At 43.7% G+C, this 19,902-nt stretch overlaps 2 protein-coding genes across 15 annotated transcripts in view; one reads left to right on the top strand and one right to left on the bottom strand.

Moving 5' to 3' along the window:
• Positions 1-4,662, bottom strand: part of GPR107 (G protein-coupled receptor 107) — a 39,375-nt gene extending 34,713 nt beyond the window's left edge. Inside the window, exon 1 of the mRNA XM_065648418.1 lies at positions 4,535-4,662. Coding sequence (XP_065504490.1) covers positions 4,535-4,645 — 111 coding nt within the window. The 5' untranslated portion in view covers positions 4,646-4,662. The remainder of the gene's footprint in view (positions 1-4,534) is intronic.
• A 5,282-nt stretch (positions 4,663-9,944) lies between these two features.
• Positions 9,945-19,902, top strand: part of FNBP1 (formin binding protein 1) — a 93,230-nt gene continuing 83,272 nt past the window's right edge. For 4 of the 14 annotated variants that reach the window (XM_065648795.1, XM_065648800.1, XM_065648797.1 and 1 more), the window contains exon 1: positions 18,654-18,737. In XM_065648795.1, coding sequence (XP_065504867.1) covers positions 18,672-18,737 — 66 coding nt within the window. In that variant the 5' untranslated portion in view covers positions 18,654-18,671. Of the gene's footprint in view, positions 10,242-18,652; positions 18,738-19,902 lie in introns of those variants that run through there. The other 10 variants (XM_065648794.1, XM_065648803.1, XM_065648792.1 and 7 more) reach the window with 4 other exon arrangements.

Here is a 19,902-nt window from a genome sequence, read left to right as displayed (position 1 = left end):
ATAAGAAAATTTCTTACGTAGTCCCATTCCTTCAAATTATTTTTTTGCAAGGCCTTGTGTTTTATAAGTACAATAAACTCCAAACACTGGCTATGTGAGTTCAAACGGCATCGCTTGGGTTAGTTTCTCTAACAGGAAAATTCCGATACCCTCCTCAACTCCCAGTCTTGGTTGCAGAACAATTTACTTCCTCTCAGTCCAGCAGGGAAACTGTAGAAATCCATCACTTTCTATTCTTTGCTCAGCTGATAAAGGTTCAAGTACAGTAAACACTTTTTAAAAATAATGAGGCCATGAAGAACCACACATGAAAAGCAGTAAACATTACACCAGCTGCCACATCAGATGAGGAAAGGTCACATCCCTGTTACTTTGCATTCATTAAAAAAAAAAAAAAAAAAAAATCAATAAATAGGTATGCAGCTGGACTCTAAACACAACTGGATCATTATCTGGAAGAAAAGCAGAAACAGACCAACAAAAAATTAAAAAGCAAGTTTAAAATGTGATTCAAAGCACTTTTGCAAGTTGTCATGAAAAAAAACACACCACAAACCTTGTTTCTTCCTCATGTTTCTTTTAGGAAAAGGTAACCAGGTTGCAGAATACTCTAAGCAGAGAAGTCAGCTGCTAAAGGCAACCAAACCGTTCCGGACAGGGTACTGGAACACTGAGCTAAGAATTGTAGAAGTACAAAATGTTCTCCTCCTTCCTTTACTTCCAGTATCAATTTTGACATCACTGCATAAAACATTCCCGACGCATAAATATCACTCACTGTAATAGCAGGATGCTAATCCTGACACAGCTAACCTGTAATCCAGCTGGAATGAGATCGTCCTAATAGAATCAAGTTAACCTGGCAAATAACCAGCTGGTTGCCTTAATGCTCAGAAGGGGAAAAAACAGTTAGTGACACACGGCTCACAACAGATGCTTTGTTCAGAGTATTACAGCTGGGCTGTGTTCAGGTTCTAGGTCACTTAACGTGCTTGAACAAGAGCCCATCTGGTTCGTTTAATGCTGCTTTCAGAGTAGTTTCCCAGTCAGAACAGAAGATTAATACCAGCTCTTTGCAGAATACATCATGTGTATTTAAACACATCGTATGTATTTCAACCACATCAGGACAGATGAGCATTAGTCTGGGTGACTGGGTAGAGGGGAATATGAGGACACACACAGTGTCATCCAGCCACAAGGTGTTTTGCACCTTAAACAGGACCAGAGACAGCTGCTTGATTCAGAGAACTTGCAAAAGCCATTCAATTTATTTACTCTGCCAGTTCATTAATATGCTCCCCACCAACAAGAGATAATTAATATTTAACACGCACTTTCCTCCCTGATTTTATCTCAGCTTTGAGTGCTTAGAGGTTACAGATTTAGATCACAAATCCTTCAGCTTTACATGATCCCAGAGAGTCACCAGTCGCCACCAAGCAACAGCACGACTGCCGAGAGCATCTGCTGCTCCACACATTGTCAGCTTAAAGCTACTGGCTTCTAAATAATTGTCTCACCTTTCACAGGAGGTTTAATAGGTTGGAAGAATTAAACTTTTACTTATAAAAATCACTCAAGTGGCGACTTCAGGAATATTCATTTGTAAGTTTACAACAAAGGAGCAAACCCATACAAGTGAATACTTAAGCATCTGAGCTGTTAGCATACATGTTATTTTAATTTTGTAGGATGCATGTAAGGTTAAGCCAGCCCCTTTGAGAAGGGAAGATCTGGGACTCATCACTAAAAGTTTCCAGTCACACCTATACAGTAAGTCCTCAGCTCATTTCCATAAAAATTTTCCCCACTTCTTCCACTCCTTTAGGATAAAAATTGATCCTGGAACATTTGAGTAAGTTTACGGGAAAGTGTTATCCAAGATGCCCAGAATGGGCAGAAAAATATTATTTAACATTTTGCCCAAAATCTAATTGGGATCACACTATCAGTACAGTGGAAGTTTCATCAGAGAGTGCCTACCCTTACACAGAAGGAGTTTTATTATGTATGTGAGATTAATAGCAAGACTTATAATTTGTGTAAGATTAAATGAATTATTGTGGAAGGTATTTTCAACTTGAGCAATTGAAGCCTGATACCTTCGAACATTAAAAGGCCACAAGTATTTACAAATGAACAGCATGAAACTTCAATCTTGACCATATCATAAGGGAAACAAGGGAGGTCTGTCTTCCCTTTCGAAGCCAGTTAATTGGAAAGATAACTCACTGTAATCAGAAACTAACACCACAGCTGCTACACAGTGTTGTCAGCTGGGTGGTTCGGGTATTCCCTAACATTAACCTTAATCAGGTGTCTGACAAACGCCTCGTTCAGACCAGCCTCCCCATTCTAAGAGACAGTGTGCCATGGCATTATGCAAGACATAAGGCTTCAATATTATAGCATTCAACTGTTAAGACAAAAGAGGTCTTATTTTTGGTCAAGAGAAACATTCCAACTACCAGCTACTTCTGGCAACCTCTGAAAATTGTTTCCATCAGTCTTCTGTAACTTCTATTTTCGTAAGTTTTTTTAAAAATATATCTCATTAAATTAATGAAGCTGATAACAATCGCTGCTAAGAGAGTCTCCTTTGATGAGCTTAGTGTAACATCAAGATTCAAACAAATGATTTTTTCCAACTCAAAAGAAATAAATCATTTCATATCCTTTTATAAAGATAAAATAAGTTATTTTCTGAACAGGAAACCACTCGAACTGTGGCTCACTTTTCTGACAACACAAAAAAGCTTCACTGTAGCACACTAATTACAAAGATACAAGAATGAGGCTGTTCTAACTTAAGCAATAACATCTTGTTTGAGGAAACCCAATACCAAACACTCACACAAAGCTGCGGCCTTTAGCTTGGCACGGTGTCAAAGCACACGTACAAACAAGGAGCCAACAGCAAGAACATTCAAAGGGAGATTTCCCCGTAAAAGGGTACAGTTGTTGGAGCCCAATATTTACATAAATGCTGTAACGCAGCAGATGAAGTAGAAAGGGAGAGACTGTGCGCCTGCAATAAAGCTCGTGTTTATACAGGACGGGGACGAAGGCATTAACACGCTTCTACTTTCCACAGTGTTTGGTTGCAACGCACACAAAATACCTAGAAAACCAAAACCATACTCCACTCTGACTGCACAAATCAGCAAACACAACTTAGTAATTGATCCAGGTGGTTAAGAGACACCCAAACAGGAGCCAGAAGCTGTAAAGTTTGCTGCTGAGAACATTTGCTTGAGGCCAGTTGGAAAGTTTTCTACGTAAAAGTATCATCCCAGGATAAATTCTTCCAGCACTCGACTGTTGGTCACAAACTCCTCAAAACAATAATGTAACTAGCACAAACCTCCTAATTTGTTGCTTCAGAGAACAGTTTATTTTTCCTGAAACAGAACAATAGTCATGTGGTTGCATATTAAACAACTACAGTGTGCAAAATTCCCTATGAATAAGTCATGAATGTCCCTCTGGCATTCGCTGTCTCCCAAAGGCTCCTGCAAAGTTCTGGCAAACTCTCCCTAAACTGATGCAAGAACACAGTAATGCTGGTCCCAGTCATATACCACTTTATTAACTCCTTTCAATGCTTCCATTAGCAAAACCTTGCAAGTTGTTGACAACAAGAACAAAATTAATGATCTCATTCTGAAGATTTACAGAGCATTTCATGAACTACACAGAAGCCCTTAAAAGACACCACCCCAAAAGCACAGTTCCTGTGCCCTATAACCACTGCGCAGCTTTCCATTTAAAACACAACAGCCAGCAGCGCTGTGGAGTTGCAGATCTCCACCACGATCTACACCGCTTCCCATCAACAGTCTCAAATAACTGGTTTTGTTTTTTTTCACATATGAGCACAGGACAACACAACACACTTTCAAACCACCAACAGAAGTCTATTAAAACAGAGAGTTGTGAGCATCAATATTGTTTTCTGCCTCCACTGGTCACTTGACTAGTGCAAAGAAACTACCTCTGGAAGGCCAATAAGAGCCACACAGCCTTGCAGAGTCAAGTGGCTCATGATCAGGACAAGACCACTCCCGAATGCAGGTTAAAAGAAAAAAAACAAAAACAAAACACCAAATCCACTTCAGAAACCTCCCCCTATCCCACACTCAGCCTTCCCTCATCACACAGAGCTTTGTGCCTCGCTTTTAATGGGATATGAAGCATTTGCACCTTCAAACCACTGCAGTTCTGAGGCCCTTTCACGCACTTTCGCCACGACTAAGAAACAGACGGACAAAACACAGGGATGGGGCTGGGGGGAGACGGGGCAAACACGGCAAAAGGAGAACACAGGGAGGCCCAGGCAGGCGGAAACCCAGAAAGCAGCGAAGAGAGAAAAACACAGGGGGAGGCAGGAGGACGAAGCTGGAGACGCGGGGACCCCGGCCCGGGGGAGCCGACCAGGCCCCGGCCGCCTCACCGCTCCCCCAGCCGCCCCGCAGGGAGCACAGCACGGCCGGGGCCGAACCCATAAGGACGGGGGCGGCGCAGACCTTACTTTGAGGGTGAGGTGATGGACGCGGGCGCCGGCCGGGCCCACCCAGAGCAGCCCCAGCCCCAGCACGACCACAGCCCGAGCCAGCGCAGCCCCAGCGCCGCGGGCCGCCATGTTTATTCCAGCATCAGCATCCTCTTCCCGCGGCACTTCCGGGGTCAAGGGGCGGCGGGGCCACGTGACCGCGGCGGGGCGGGGCCGGGCCGGGCCGCTCCTGCTGCCACAGCCGCTCGTCTCTTGTCACCGCGGTTTGTCACCCGTCGCTGGGGTTTTGTGGCTTCTCAGCCTTTTTCTCTCCGTCTAGGGCCCTTCTGGGCTCTGCCGCGCTGCCCCCGGGTTGGCCCGCGTCCCTCAGTGGGGCCACGGCGGGTGGCTGGGCCCTGGGGCAGCTCTTTCCTCTCTGGGGACACCGGCCGAAGGGACCAGTGTAGGGGAAAGGGACCTGGGGGCCCTGGGGGACAGCAGGGTGACCATGAGCCAGCACTGCCCCAATGGTACCTGGGCTGGATTAGAACGGGGGTGGTCAGTAGGTCAGAGAGGTTCTCCTGCCCCTCTGCTCTGCCCTGGTGAGACCGCATCTGGAATATTGCGTCTAGTTCTGGGCCCTCGGTTCCAGAAGGACAGAGAACTGCTGGAGAGAGTCCAGCGCAGCCGTGAAGATGCTGCAGGGAGTGGAGCATCTCCCGTGTGAGGAAAGGCTGAGCAGCTGGGGCTCTGGAGCTGGAGAAGAGGAGACTGAGGGGCGACCTCATTCATGGGGATCAATATGTAAAGGGTGAGTGTCAGGAGGATGGAGCCAGGCTCTTCTTGGTGACAACCAGTGATAGGACAAGGGGCAACGGGTGCAAACTGGAACACAGGAGGTTCCATTTAAATTTGAGAAGAAACTTGTTCCCAGTGAGGGTGGCAGAGCCTGGCCCAGGCTGCCCAGGGGGGTTGTGGAGTCTCCTTCTCTGCAGACATTCCAACCCGCCTGGACACCTTCCTGTGTAACCTCATCTGGGTGTTCCTGCTCCGCCGGGGGGGTTGCACTGGGTGAGCTTTTGAGGTCCCTTCCAATCCCTGACATTCTGTGATTCTGTGACCCCTGGAGCCTTCCCAAGAACATGCCATGTGGAGGCGCTCAGGAAGGCCCTGGTTTGGGGTGAGGAGTCATGGAGCTGCTGCACTGTGCGCAGGGATGAAGAGAAGCTGCTAAATTAATGTATACTGTGATTACATTACAAAAGACGTACCCATCATTAACCGATTGATGGGATAAATGCTTTCTGACCACCTGCAAAATGAGGGGATTTTTTTCAAATTATAGATCCTCCTGCATTATGAGGGGGACAGAAGATTAAGTGATACATTGTTTAGAAGCTTAGTTTATATTTAACTAATAATTAATAGATGTATTGTAAGTAAGAAACGAAATAATTATAACTAACGCCATCAGTTATTTCTTAGTATAGACGTATTGCATGTCAACATTTTCAAAAATTGTAATGCATATGTAATAATTATGAGAATATAAGCAATGCAAGAGCATCCAGTCTTAGGAGCACTTATGGAGGATGATCCCCAGAGCTCCCCATCGCTGATAAAATAAAGAACACCGCTTAACAGTGTAATTGACTCTGCTGTTAAGTTTATTTCTTAATTTCAGGGAGCTTTGGGGTTGTCACTGCCAGCTCAGCTGTGGATCAGCCAGCAAGGTTCAGCTTCTTCCTGGGAGCTACAATGAGAGCAGACGTCTGAGCATCAGACATCCAAACGAGACTGAAAATCTGCCTTTCTGTTTAAAGCTGAGTTTAGAGTATTCATTTTAAATACCACCCCAAAAAATGTCACAAAACAAAGGGCTTTCTGCTTCCTTACTAGAATAGTTTTGCAGCTATCAAACTATTTGAAACTAGTAGCTGTAGTCCCACTTAAAAATGAAACGACAAGCAGATCGGGCCTGACTTTAGTGACTCCTTTGTTGCTTAATCAGAGTAAGACAAGAAGCAAAGTGAACATGAATAGCTGCAATTAATATTACTTTTAGGCTAACACACTGCTAAAAAATATGAAAGACTATGCAATGTGTCTTCCTTACAGGAAACCATCAATATAAATAAATGTAATTCTTCAGTGTGGAGTCCTGTGTTGTCAGGTCTTAAAACACAAATTTGCCCTTTCATTTTATGGAGTAACAGCTGTGCAAGTTTCTTCATCTAGAGACAGATAAACAACTGGATGGAACAGCTGAGTAGTAAAAGGCAAGTGAGGGTAAATCAGCAGAGAAAAATCAATAGTCTTGACCTTTATCTTAGCAAGATTATGTGGAATGTCCTATCTTTGTACAGAGGTGATTCAGATGTTATTGTGTGTTATCTCTTAACAGCTTGTCTTCCTCCCTTTTTCTTTTATACTCTTAGGTAATAAAATAAACACATAATCTCGCCATCAGCTAAAGAAACCTGGACTAGTACCAGAGAGATATCTGGAAGAATGAAGAAAACAAGCTTGTGTTTTTCTAGCAGGATCCTTTCCCTGGGCATTTTCTGGAAGGTGCCACTAGATGTCCTGTCAGCATCGCTGCAACAGGCTGAGCCCTCAGGCCAAACCTTAAATGGGGGGCCGGGAACAGAGCGTGTAGGTGGAGGCCACAGGTGAGCCTGGTCAGGGCCGTTAAGGTTTATCAGGTGGTTATCATGTCTTAATCAGGCCTTAATTAGGCCCCTCTGAGCCCTGATAAGGCATTTAAAGAGACCCAAGGTTCCCTGCTGTGCGTGTAGTGTTGGAACAGCAGAAAGGAAACAGCTGTGATGATGATGATGGCCTCAGGGAAAGGTGTGTCCTTTTCCTTTCCCAGTGCTGTTTTGGTCCCAGTGTATGAGAGGTTACAAGCAACATCTCTGTTCCTTGTTTTGGATATGGGTGATTTGTGTAGAATTATAAAACTAAAAGGGAAGCAGCTGCAAGGGTGATAACTCCGGGGGGGAAAGGTGGGTCCTTTTCCTCTTATGTCCTGGAAGCTAGAAATGCTTGTACGTGTCTTGGAAGTCGTGATTTTTTTTTTCTTGCTTTGCATGAATAAACAAACCCAGAGATTTAGATTGAACTGTAGTTTAGGGATCTATCTTCCTTAAATACTTTCTGAACCATTTAGCAGCTAATCTGGCTGTTTTCAAGTGGGACTGGGGTTTCCTAAACAAAGTCCTGGTCTTCTAAAAAGGGAATTGCTTCTACTTGGGTACTTAATCTGTCTCTAGGAGTGCTCTGAGTCATAACAGGGGAGATAAACACAGAATTTACAGGAATAGGCCCATATCTAGATAATACGTCTGTGTGTTTTCATTTTTAGTGCAACTGAGGGAAAACTCCCACCAGCTTCTGTGTTGCTCAGATTTGGATTGTGTGAATTCAGTAGTGAAGTGATAGATAATATAATTTCCAAGTGTCATTTGGAATTATTCTTTTGAGGCTGGGACCTACTGAGTTTCCCAGCATTCTACTTCAGCATAAAGGGCTCTTCATGCTCCTATCACTGTTAATTACACTAGTAATTAGGGACCAACCAAGCTGCAGGCCCTGCTGTTTTGGGCACTGTACAACTGAAAGTAATAACATGAGTGGCAGTCCCTGTTGTGGCGAGTTTCAGGGTAAATAATAGAGACAAAGAGAGGAAAAAGTCCCTTTCCAGAAATATCAGGAATTGTTTTTATTTAATGTTTGTCTTGAACGTCTGTCCACACAAACTTTAATAGGTTTTGGCAAGGTTGGTTCTAATGCACCATCATAATACAAAACTTGTGTTTCTCGCCTTTATCTTTCTGGAACTGGTTGAGCATTTCTATCTCTCAGAGCAGACAGGTTTCCCTGCCCGTGCTGGTGTAACAGGTTTGCCTTGTTCCCCTCCCAGCTCTTTGTGCGGAAGAAAATTCCACAGCAAATTTACCTCAGATGATACTACTTTGTTTGGTCTCTGTACGTTCTTTTTACTCAAGCATTTATGGATTTTGTTCTCAAAAAGTCATGATGCAACCGCATTGTCTGGTTTTGCAATGTGTTGTGGATGGACGTGGGTCTAAGGACAGTGGCTTTGCTGCCCCTTTCCTGAGAATCTGTGGAAGTACAAACCCTTGGAACATTGTGGTTGTGCTTTAGGCAGCATGGCAGGCTCAGATATTTAAATATGTTGGCAGCAGCAGGACGAAGTACTCTGTAAAATGAGCTGAACAGTGTGTCTCTTCATTGTTATGAAGCTAGTCCTTAAAAGTAATAAGTTTTAATGACAAACAAAAGCGTTGCCTATTCCCTGCCTCCCTTCAGAGTCAGCTGTGTGAGGAGCAGAGTTCTACTCTTACATTCAAATCAATTGCACTAGGATAAAAATAAATACAACTCAGTTATTAACATAACACACTTGTCTTCATGGTTTTTCTGAATGTTGGAATTGCTTAATAAGTTTTTTTTTTTTCCTTGTCCTTTCTCGTGTAGGGTAATAGCCAAGTGTCAATGAAAGAAGTGCATTAATCTAGAGGAGATAATGCTTGTAGCAGTTGGTCATTTTTTATCTCTGACATCAAAAGGATCCACACCCTCTATAAGCAGATACTTTTCTCCTCTGGTGAATAATATGCTTCCCTTTTATTTTCCACCACGTAAATCTTTCATGAATAGATGCAACAATAAATACAAGCTCTTTTTACGTTTCTTGTAGCTGAAAAACAGAAATGTAAAATCAAATTAGGTGACACAGATCAAATACATGCTGTTACAGAGGGAGACAAGCACAAAATAAATTGTATTTCTCTGCCAAGGAGATGGGCCATTTTCTGCAAGGCCTGCATGATTACTGTAATAACCCACATTTATGCAAAGGCAGATAATTTGGTTATTCTTCTGCTTGCTCGTTGAGTGTGTTGGTGACTTGGTATTCCCAGATTTAGGTTATTTTGGGGGGGGTGTATGTATGCATGTATATATATATATATTTGGGTAGTTGAGTTTGAAGAAGTCAGCCCCTACAGTCGTTTGAAGGGTGTGGGCTTCCTTCTTCACTAGGGGGTTGCTCCCTTCCCAAATGGCCGAAACGGGAACAGCTGTTTAAAAAACAAGCCCCACCTGGCTCGGGGAGCGGCCGCTGAGAACCGGGGACGCGACACCTGAGCGCGGGCGGGGCCAGGACCACCGACCGCCACAGCCGCGCTCCGGCCGGGGAGCGCCCCCTTCACCCAGCCGGCTGCTGCCGCGGGCCTCTGAGTTCACAACCGGGCGGGCTGAGAGCTGCTGGACCGAGCGGGACGGGGGACACCCGGGTACGGACCGCACCGCCGCCACCCCCGCCCGCGCGGTCCGGCGACCCGCTGAGCGGCGGCCGCGCATGCGCAATACCGCCCTCCCCCCCCTCCCGCGGACCGCGCCTGCGCAGTGCTGCCGAGGAGCTGTCAAGCACCCCCCCCGCCCCGCCACCGCCTCCCCGCGCGGCGCCGCTCGGGCCATTTTGCGGCGCGATGAGGCGGGAGCGGCGGTGAAGCAGCAGCGGTGCACGGGCCCGTCCCGCTTCTCTCCGCGTTCCCCCGCCTCACCCTGCCGGGGCCCAGCCCTCCGTGCGCGGGGAGCTGAAGGGGAAGAGGAACCTCAGCCAAGGGGCAGAGAGACCCCGAGCGTCCCCCGCCCGCCCCTCAGCGCCGGCCCTCGGCGGCGCGGCGGAGCCATGAGCTGGGGCACGGAGCTGTGGGTGAGTGACTGAGGAGGGGACGAGGGAGGGAGGGAGGGAGCGGGGCCGCCGTTGCGGCCGTTACCGCGGAGCGCCGCTCCCGCCCCGTGTCATAACGGTCCGTGCGGAGGGGCCGGGGCCGGTGCGGGGCGGGGGCCGGGCGGGCCGGCCGGGGCTCGGCTGTGGGGGCGCCGCGGGGGGTTTGCCCGGGGCCGTTCTCTCCGGGAGGGCACCCCTTTCTAGAAACTTTTCCGTGTGGCGTCCGCAGGGAAATCCTAGAGAAGACTTGTTAGTTGTTGTTGTTGGTTTTTTTTTTTTTAATTATTAACTGAAAATTTTTTTAAAAAAGCTCAACAGCGCAAAAAGCGCCCGCGGTTGTGTAGCGGAGGGGGTTTGTGTGGCTCCGGCAAGAGGCTGGAGCAGAGGCTGCTCCCAGCTGGATTTGTATCCAAGGGGGTCCAATTTCAGGAGAGGGAGCTGCAGGGGAGAAAAGCCAGATGATAAAATTTCCCTTCGCTGCTGTTAAAGGCTTTTCTCCCCACGTTTATTTCGAAGAACGGAGGTTTTTAGTTAGAGTTTTCTGTGTGTGAATATGTACGTTTTACTGGTGGGGTGGATTTCGGTACATAAAGCTCCTTGGTTGTTTTTGAAGTGAACCTGGAAAGTATAAACGCATTTGGTTTAACGCTGAAACGTAACTGGGTAATATCGAAGTGTTAAAAGGGATGAAAAGTGGGTGATAGCGCTTTGAAATGGTCCCTTGATCGGAGAAAATAAGGGTAGGCAGATAAAAGGAACCTTGAAAGGCAAAATATACATATTCAATCACAAAGAGGACATGATGCAGCCATGTTTGGCAGCGTGATGGTGGAGCATGGAGCAGAACCTGTTCCTGAGGGTTGGGAGAGCGGACAGGACCCTGTGCAAGTTCAGTGGTGGGACGTGAGGAATGTCGAGACAAATCTGTGCTCGGGAGAGGGTGGAAGAGGGAAACGGAAATAGTGTTTTGAATGGAGAAGTCAAGAATGAGTGGCAGAGGGTCATCTGGATTGCAGAGCGCTGCAGGGTTTTGCTCCTGAACTCGGCTGTTTGTGGCTGGTAACCAGCGCGAGTTAAGATGTAAACGTATCTAAGCTTTTAAACTCTCTCTGTATAGAAATGGTTATTTTAAATGTGCCGATTGCTGTATTTTCTGGGTGCATTACTGCTCTGGTCTGGCAGACGGTTAAGCAAGCATCCCATTTTGCTGTGACATTGTAGTCACGTTATAGCTGGATCTGGTTAGAACTAGACAGTAAATTAGGAAGCAGATGCTTACTGAGAGGTTACACGGTATGTTTGTATATTCCCGATAAAAGAGAGGTGACACATACTGATGAAATATTGTAGTGATGTTCTATTGATTCATCAGTATATAAACAGCTCTGCTGCATAGGGGTGTATATGGGAAAATCTGCAGTTGCTTCTTTTTCTGCATCTTGGATGCTTTAGGGGGAGATGAAGTAGTTTGGGTGGAATTAAAGCAAGAGACAATGTAACACTTTTGAGATAGGAAAATAATTTCTGAATTCTCAAAATGGACTTAGTTATTGCATTCTTAAACGCATGCAAGTGATACCGAGATGTTTCTGCTCAAGAACAGTAGTAGCAGCATTTATTAATAGTTGTTTCTAGTTTATGTAATATTTGTCTGTGTGCATGCAGTCATATTTGTCTTCTGTAACAGTTACAAACTGCTTTTGTAGCTTTATTTTTTAAAAAAAAGTTGAAATCATTGTCTTCAGCAGCATCAAAGTGCTGTTTTTTCATGTCTTCAATGTAGTACTTTGAGATGTGTAGTATGTTACTGATGAATAGGTTTGCATCAACAGAATAAATAATTCTAGATATAAAATTGGCAGCAGTTGCTTTATTTTAAACTGGGCAGAGCTGTGAAAACACCTCGATTTCCAGTGCTCTGGGTATTTAGGCCAAAATGCTGATTTCTCTCTCCATGTTCTCCCTTTCACTGGGAAAGGAAACCACACAAAACAACCTCCTTTTGTTGACCATGGCATGCTAGTTTTAAACAAAATTAAGTTTCTGTTTACCTTAGAATTTAGTATTTATTTTAAGTAGTCAGGGAATGAGTGTTTAGGAACAGGTGTTGTAAGCAACAGATGCCTGTTTGACAATGTGACCGGTATATGATTTGATGGACTGGAAGTTGAGGCAGTTACAAGAGTTTCCAGCCGTAATTTAGAAATTTGAAATTAGCTGGAAAGATGAGCGCTGTGGATCAGGCTTGACCTGCACCCAGGATCTCTGATGTGCTGATCTACCAGACTGGATGCGTGTTTGTGATTCACCCCTTTAAATGTAGCAAAGCAGTAAAATAGAGCTTGCTCTCTAGAGCCTGTCTAATGTTAATGTGCTTGGATTTATGTAGAATTTCTGTTCATTTCTGGGGGAAAAATAAAAAAAGCTGGTTGCAGAAAGCCTCATACTTCAGAAGCAATAAAATCCCTTCGGCAACACGTTAAGTTATTCCCTAGACAGACTTCTAGCCTCGTGATGCAAGTGTATTTTGTGCCTTTGGCTGGCAACTGTTTTTGCGAAGTTCCTGTTGATATTTCACTTGAATCTAGACTTAGGAGTTCGTAGGATTGGCCTTGTGTGTGTAAATGGACCCATAACCTGCAGAATTATTAGAGGTACTAATGCAGCATTTACATCCCATATGAGGCCAAACGCTGGGGATAATGAGATCATCTGGGGCCTCCAAGCAATCCAGTGTTACAGAGCAAAACCTGAAGGTCTTGCAGAACTGTCTGTGAGTTTCCTGTGAGTAAGCACGTTGTACGGGGTGGCAGCGGCTGCTCTGTGCAGTTTGTCAGTCTACCTGACCCCTGTGTAAGTCTTTCTGCCTGTTATACGTGATGCATACAGGAGCTGGAGGAAGAAGCGGTGGGTGAAGGACAAAGTACAGACATGGGACCAAACCATTTTGGTTTTCACCCCAGTTCAAGAATAGCATTAAGGGCTAACAGGTAGGAGGATATAGTAGATATTTATTTAATGTTTGATTCTTGAAATTTACGATGTTTTCTAAATACTTAGCTCATGTCAGTGGTAAAAGAAGATGATGTATACCAGTGTACAGAACCAACTTGTACCCTCAGTCATGTCAGTGGTGAAAGAAGATGATGTATACCAGTGTACAGAACCAACTTGTACCCTCAGTCAACAGCAGGCTGCAAAAGCACACTCAGATCTCCTTCACCCTTTTCCTCTCTCGGGTAATGTGGAAGAACACAGAGCACGGCACATACAGCTATTCTGATGGGTGCTTTAGCTGGTAAAATGCTCCTCTGTGCTACACTTCCCACCAGTGTCCTTTGTGTGGTGTGAAGCCCTTGAAGCAAGTGGTAGGAATTACATAGCAAACGGAGCTAAAACAAACCACAGCACTCCGGTCCTTGTCTTTTGAGTGGGAAAAGCTGTGGCCGCATGGTTGGTATATTGAAGGGAATGAACATTCTTGATGATGAGTTTTGGTACAGTAGGTAATTTGGGGGAGCTACGTGTAAATTTGTGGTTAAGTGGTCCAAGAAAAAATCTGCCTCTTCAGGATGCTGTCACACAGCATGGCACGTGCAAGTGGTAAAGTGATTAAATGTGACAAGATTCAGCTTTTCGTTATGAATGTTTCAGAGATGCAGACACTGTGGGTTTGTTGTTGGGGTTTTTTCCACATTCAATGGAAAGTTAAAAAAAAAAACTGGGGAGGAAGGTGGTTTTTCTTTGGCCTTTGTGAAAAGCTGGGTGTCTGCTAACGGTGACGTCCTTTCAGCCTGTGAGAAGGTGAATATTCTGTATTTGCAAAGGTCTTAATTTTGCTCTCCTTACGCAAGTGGTTCTGTTGGCCAATTCCTCATATGACTGATGCTTTGTGGGCTGCATGTTTTGTTTGTAGGTTATTCCAGTACGCTTTAGTATGAAAAAATACAATTTGTGGACATGGTTAGTTTTGCATTATAAAGTTTGTTGCACTTGTGCATTGCCATTAAACTTCTCATAGCTGAGAAAATTATTATTTTCAGTAATAGCAATTTCTTAATTCACAGTATTAAAACAAGTGGGATTCTTGTAGACCATGTTCTCTTAACCCCGTCCTTATTGTCAGATGACAAAACATAGGTGCAGCTGGAGAACTCGAAGGCCCTGCTTGCTATCTGTAACTGATAAATCATTTCCTCTTCCAGCACTTGCATCTCTCTGTCATCAGCAGAATTTGTATTTAAACAGCTGTAATCTTGTGTTTCTTCCATTTACTTGAATGCCGTATTGTTCTTCTATACTATTTATAATGTATGGGTGTTGCATATAGTGGTGACTCACGTTTGGAAACCATCTGGAGCACCTGGGTGATTTTGACCTTGGTGGCATTACATAGTGGGGACATCTGAGCACAGCAGTCAAATGTGATCTTAAATGAAGGCTCCATTCTTGTCAGCTCGTTCCCTATAAGATGATCTACAGAGCTGCATCTCAGTTTGATATATTGATTCTTTTCTTCAGCCAACATCTAGTTTTATTGTATGCACCACTGGAGTTGATTGCAAACAATAGAAATCTGTGTGTGTCATCCCACCCATCCCATTCTCACACCCCTACCAGCTCTTTGGGTGTTAACTGATACTGTCCAAGACTGAAAGGACAAGGACACACAGCTCAGAAGTGTCAGTCTTGTAAGGTAAATCACAAGTGAACCCTGATAGTGAGCTGAGAATTTCCATTATATAAGATAATGGGCCCAACCGCCAAAGGTGGGTGGATGAATTGTTTGCAGCTTGGAAAAATCTTCTTCCGTAGTGACGGCAAATGCTCTTATGAAAAGTGTGGTTTATTGTAAATCGGCTGTGAATTGTTGCAGCTTGTTTGGCATCATTCAGACAACTCCTAGAGACACAGCTGTGCATCCCTGACCCGCTTCTCTTTGTGTTTAGTAGAGTCTTGGTTTCTGTTTAGTAACATGTTAAAGTTTCTGTATATTTCAGTGGAGCTGGAAATTCACCTACAAAAATATACTCCCAGAATAAGTCACCCTAAAAGCAAATATATTGAGAGGTTTAAAAAAAGCTGAGGTCAGGAATAAATGCATTATATTTATAATTTTGGCTTGGTTATTCTAAGGCTGTTAGTAAAAGTTGTACACAGAGTGCTGGAGACAGGTACTTCAAAGCAAAATACTTTTCATTAGCTGAGTGTTCTGCATAGTTATTTGGACAGTCTTGAGGTAGCAATATTGTCTGACATTAATATCTCCTTATTTCACTCACTATATTGAGTGGTCAGCCTGTATATGCGGATTACTGAGTGAGAAACTGTTCATAAAGTTGAATCATTACACAACATCTTAATTCTGCGGCACACAACATCTTAGTTCCGCAGCGCACAGCTTTGTGCATTTGCCCAGCACAGGACAGCAGTTCCGGCTGCTGCAGCCTGCAAGTGTGTGCAGTTTAAAATCAGTGCTATTGTAGTGCTTTTCTGTAATTTCAAACTAGTTGATTTTTAAACTCGAAGAAGTGTTGTGTGGGAGCTGGGCAGTAGGAGAAGGAGTTTTGTGTGAGGTCCCTGCACGTTCCCTTGGTGCTTCCAGGCACTGGCAGTGGAAAGACTCTGTTCTAGTTTCTATAGCAGTAGCTGGGTTTTCAACGTATGAATGTCTGAATAATTTTGTTTACAATTCTGCTTTGCTTTAAGAAAAAGGTTTTCTATAGTATCGTCACCAACCTATTCTTGTATTTCCTACCTATTCGTTAAAGAATGGGGGATTTACAGTCTTTCAGAGTGAGTCTAGACTGCACAGAATATATTTTTTCTTTTCCATCACAGACTCTTCCCATTTGTATTGTGGCTGCTCGAGATCCCCCGCTTTCCTGAACCATATGGGAAGGCAGTCAAACATGAGATGTTTTTCTGGACTCTTTGCAGCTCATTAGTGTTACTCATGTTGTGAAACATTCTTTAAGAGCAGAATTTCAAAAGCCGCGCTCCACATGAAGAGTAGGAGCCACTGCTGCACTGGAACTTAATAATGTGCTTTACATTATTGCCTTTGGTTGCTGGAGAGGTAACCTGCTAATGAATTTTTGGGAATTCACTTTCATCCTGTTTAAAATAATACTTCTGAGACTGGTTATACATTGAATCTAATCCATCTGTCAAAATCCAGTGCTCTCTTGAGTTTCCTTAGTGTTCATGTAAATATTTTAAAATAACTTCCCCCTTCAATATAATGGTGTGCTTTTCAGATGAAACTTGTCTTCCTCTTTCCACCCTTAGAAACTCTGTTTTTCTATTTTCTTTTTTTTTTTTAAACAATACGCTGGTTAAATTGGTGAGAGGAAAAAACACCGTCTCCTGGTGTATTGCAGTCTTTGTCCTTCTTTGTCCTTCTTCTCAAACAGTGGCTTTGACTCTAAAATACAAAATGGGGAAAATCAGTATATATGTTGTATGTATGCACATAGGGAATGTACAGGATATGACAGTTTTAGTCTTTTTAAGCAGGCCTGGTGGGGTGATTTGAATCACTTTGGAATTCTTACATGATTTCTCTGCCTCTGTGTTGTCTTATTAACCTGGTCAATAATTTCACTTGGCTCATTAAGAATAGTTTGGCAGCATTATTAAATAAGTATTTATTATTAAGTAAAATGTTTCTTTTTGCATCTAAACATGGAAAACACGTAGATGGTGTTTCTAGATGACTTAGAGCCCAGAGCAGTGCAGTTAAAGTGCAAGAATATGTTGGTTGGTCGCTGTTCATTGCTGATCACTGAAGCAGATGTGCATGTTGTAAAGCGAGGAAAGAAGCAGTTCTGTGGCAATGTTGCCCTTAATTTACTTGGGGAAGAGTCAACCTAATTGGAAAAACAACCAAAAGAACAACAGCAATCCCCCAGACACCCTCAGAAACCCAGTAAAGCGATAAAACTTGAAATGGAGTCTCTCAGGAATTAATGCCTGGTTTAGATTGATTGTCCCTAATGAGCTACCAAGTCATCCAAAAAGTCCTTAATCCTGAGGACACGCCATAGTAGATTATCATTCTTCTTGTTGTAGCTGAAATAACATAAGTTTCTTATGTTAAATCTGTCACTTGACCATCTCTCGTTTTTCAACTGCTTTTGCTTGGTACCTAAAGAAGTTTTACAGCAGATCTTTGAGTCGCACTGTTTTAGTGGGGCCGTCATGCATGCTGCTGCTGGTAGTATTTATGTATCTGAAGGGGAAGGATAGTTTGTAGTGTTGACCCTTACTCCTCTGTGAATGGCAGGTACAGTTTCTCTCATAAATTATTTACTTTATAGTTCAGAAATTTTACTTTCATTGCACAGTCTCTGTGGATATGCAGGTAAAGGAGTATTACCCATGCGGCAGGAGAATGATCATCTTGCACGCATACTGAGAACACTGCTTTTTTTCTCACGGAACTCCTGGAGATTTTGATGGTCAGATCTGATTAACACTGAGAAATTGCTTATTGGGTGCCTTGGACAGTTTCTCCCTCTCAGCCTATACTCTAGATGAAGCTGGTAGCTCTTCTTAGCAGAAAGTGTTAAATAACCTTCATAACTCACCTATTTTCTGCTGCTTAGTTTTTTCAAGTTGTCTTACTCACACTCTGCTTTTCTTTTTTCTGCCCCTGCCTCACATTTTTTGTATTTCAGATTAGTTGGGATTATTCAGTTGTTACTACAGTTGGTGTCTTGCAGACACTAAACATGATGCCTCTTCGGTTTTGGAAAGCTGTTGTGCTCCTATTTGTTGGAGCAAGGTTTTGAAATTTGGCAGACAATAGCTGTTGAATGGGGATATGCCTTCTGCTGTTCTTGAGAAAATCTGCCCAAATTAGGCAAACTTGTAAGTCTTTGGAAAAACACCACTTTGCAAACACTTGGTGAAGATACTAGTTTTGAAGTCTTGAAGTTCCAGTGTGCGCTGAGTATGTTTTGGCCTTGGAAGGGTTTTTTTGTGGAATGAGATGATGCGGTTAACCACAGAAAAACTGAATGTGCATCAGTCCAGTCCTTGCAAGAGTGTGGGTTGCACCAGGTCATGCCAAAAGCCCATCTGAGCACTTAGGCTTCCTTGATGGTTCCTCTCATGTTATGGACTGGTTCTTCTCTTGTTCATGCTCACCAGAGGGTGAGGAATGGGGGAAGAGATGCCGTGGTAGGAGCGTAGCTGATTTGAGAGACCAAATATGGTGGGGAAGAAGCAATAGAGCTTGGAGTAGGATCTAGTTACAGAAGCTTGGAGCTGCTTGTCTAGGAACGGCTCCTGTGATTGGAGTGCAAAGAATGATGGGAGTGGGGTTGTTTGAGGAGAGACAATTCGAATTAGCAGTTCTGATAGTGAATTTGGGGAGGACGAACCAGGACTAACTGGGCAAAGGAAATGGCAGAACTGAGCTCGGCAGGAGGAATGGAGTTTAAACCAAAGAGGCAAGGAAGCAGTGACAAGGCAAGAGCTGGGATCAATGTGGGGAGAGCAGGGCTGGGCTCTGGCAGCACAGGTGGGATATGACTTGCTGTCAGACAGGATGAGCGGTGGGATTAGCGCCTTAGGAAAGGCAAGTCAAGAGTTTGATGGGATCAGGAGAAAGTGTCCTGGATCTGCAAGGGGAAGGAAGAAGCATGGAGCAAAGGCTGAAGGTTAGATAAGAAATACAACAGAAAAGTACTGAAGGGACCTGGCAGTCCTCTTTTGCATGCTTGGCTTTGTAACATGCTATTTTTGTGTGTCTTTTTCCGTGTAGTATTAGAGTTTTCATATTAGTTTGAATGTATATACATTGTTTTCTGTGGTTGCATTTTGCATCTTTGCTCACCATGGAAGAATATTTGACCACATCCCTGAATGAGCTTTATCTAGAAGTGTGTGCACTGCTGTTTTTCATCCACTGTTTTGTGCAGAAAACTTTGAGGAATTGTTTAGCAAATAGGTTTAAAATGCATTTAGCTAATGTTTTTCACCCTGCACTATGCTTTCTTTTATGCAGAGATAAATGCTTTAATGCATTTATCTTGTATTTACAAAGGGAAAAAATGATTGGCATGCAGCAGTGAGTGAATGGAAGTGTGTTTTCTCAAACAAAAGTTAAATAGGGAAGGGAAATATTTCTTACCCTCTTGAGAGCTGTTGATCTGTCAAATGTGGGTCTTATAGGAGTGGCATTCATTAAGAATGTGTAACTAAGGTTTTGCCAGTAGTAAAAGAAAAACTGGCAGTGAATGAGCCAGGAGAGCTGTGATAGAGTTTGACATAAATATTTTTTTTTGCCTATCATGCCTCACCCAAGTATAACAGTCTGAGATACTTCTGCCCGTGTGTTGTCACTGGAAAAGCCTAAAAATAAAGGGTGGGAGGAGAGAGTTGTATATGCTGGTCCAGAGCCTTTATTTCTTTACAACTCTTTGGAGTTGTGAATTATCTTTTGTTTCACAGGGGATGCTTTTTGGCTTATGTTTGGAACTTAACATATAAAAGCTGAAAAAAAGCTTCAGTTTTTGGTGTACAGAAGCGCTCTAAGCAAACATTTCAGTAGTGTGTATACTGGTTAGGAGTTCCTTTGCTGCTTTGCTCAAAGACACTGTCATCAGGTGATGAGAGAGGCTCTGTTCTCCTG

The sequence above is a fragment of the Caloenas nicobarica genome, chromosome 19, assembly GCF_036013445.1.
Source record: "Caloenas nicobarica isolate bCalNic1 chromosome 19, bCalNic1.hap1, whole genome shotgun sequence".
Classification (NCBI taxonomy): Eukaryota; Metazoa; Chordata; class Aves; order Columbiformes; family Columbidae; genus Caloenas; species Caloenas nicobarica.
This window is presented reverse-complemented; position numbering and strand designations above follow the sequence as displayed.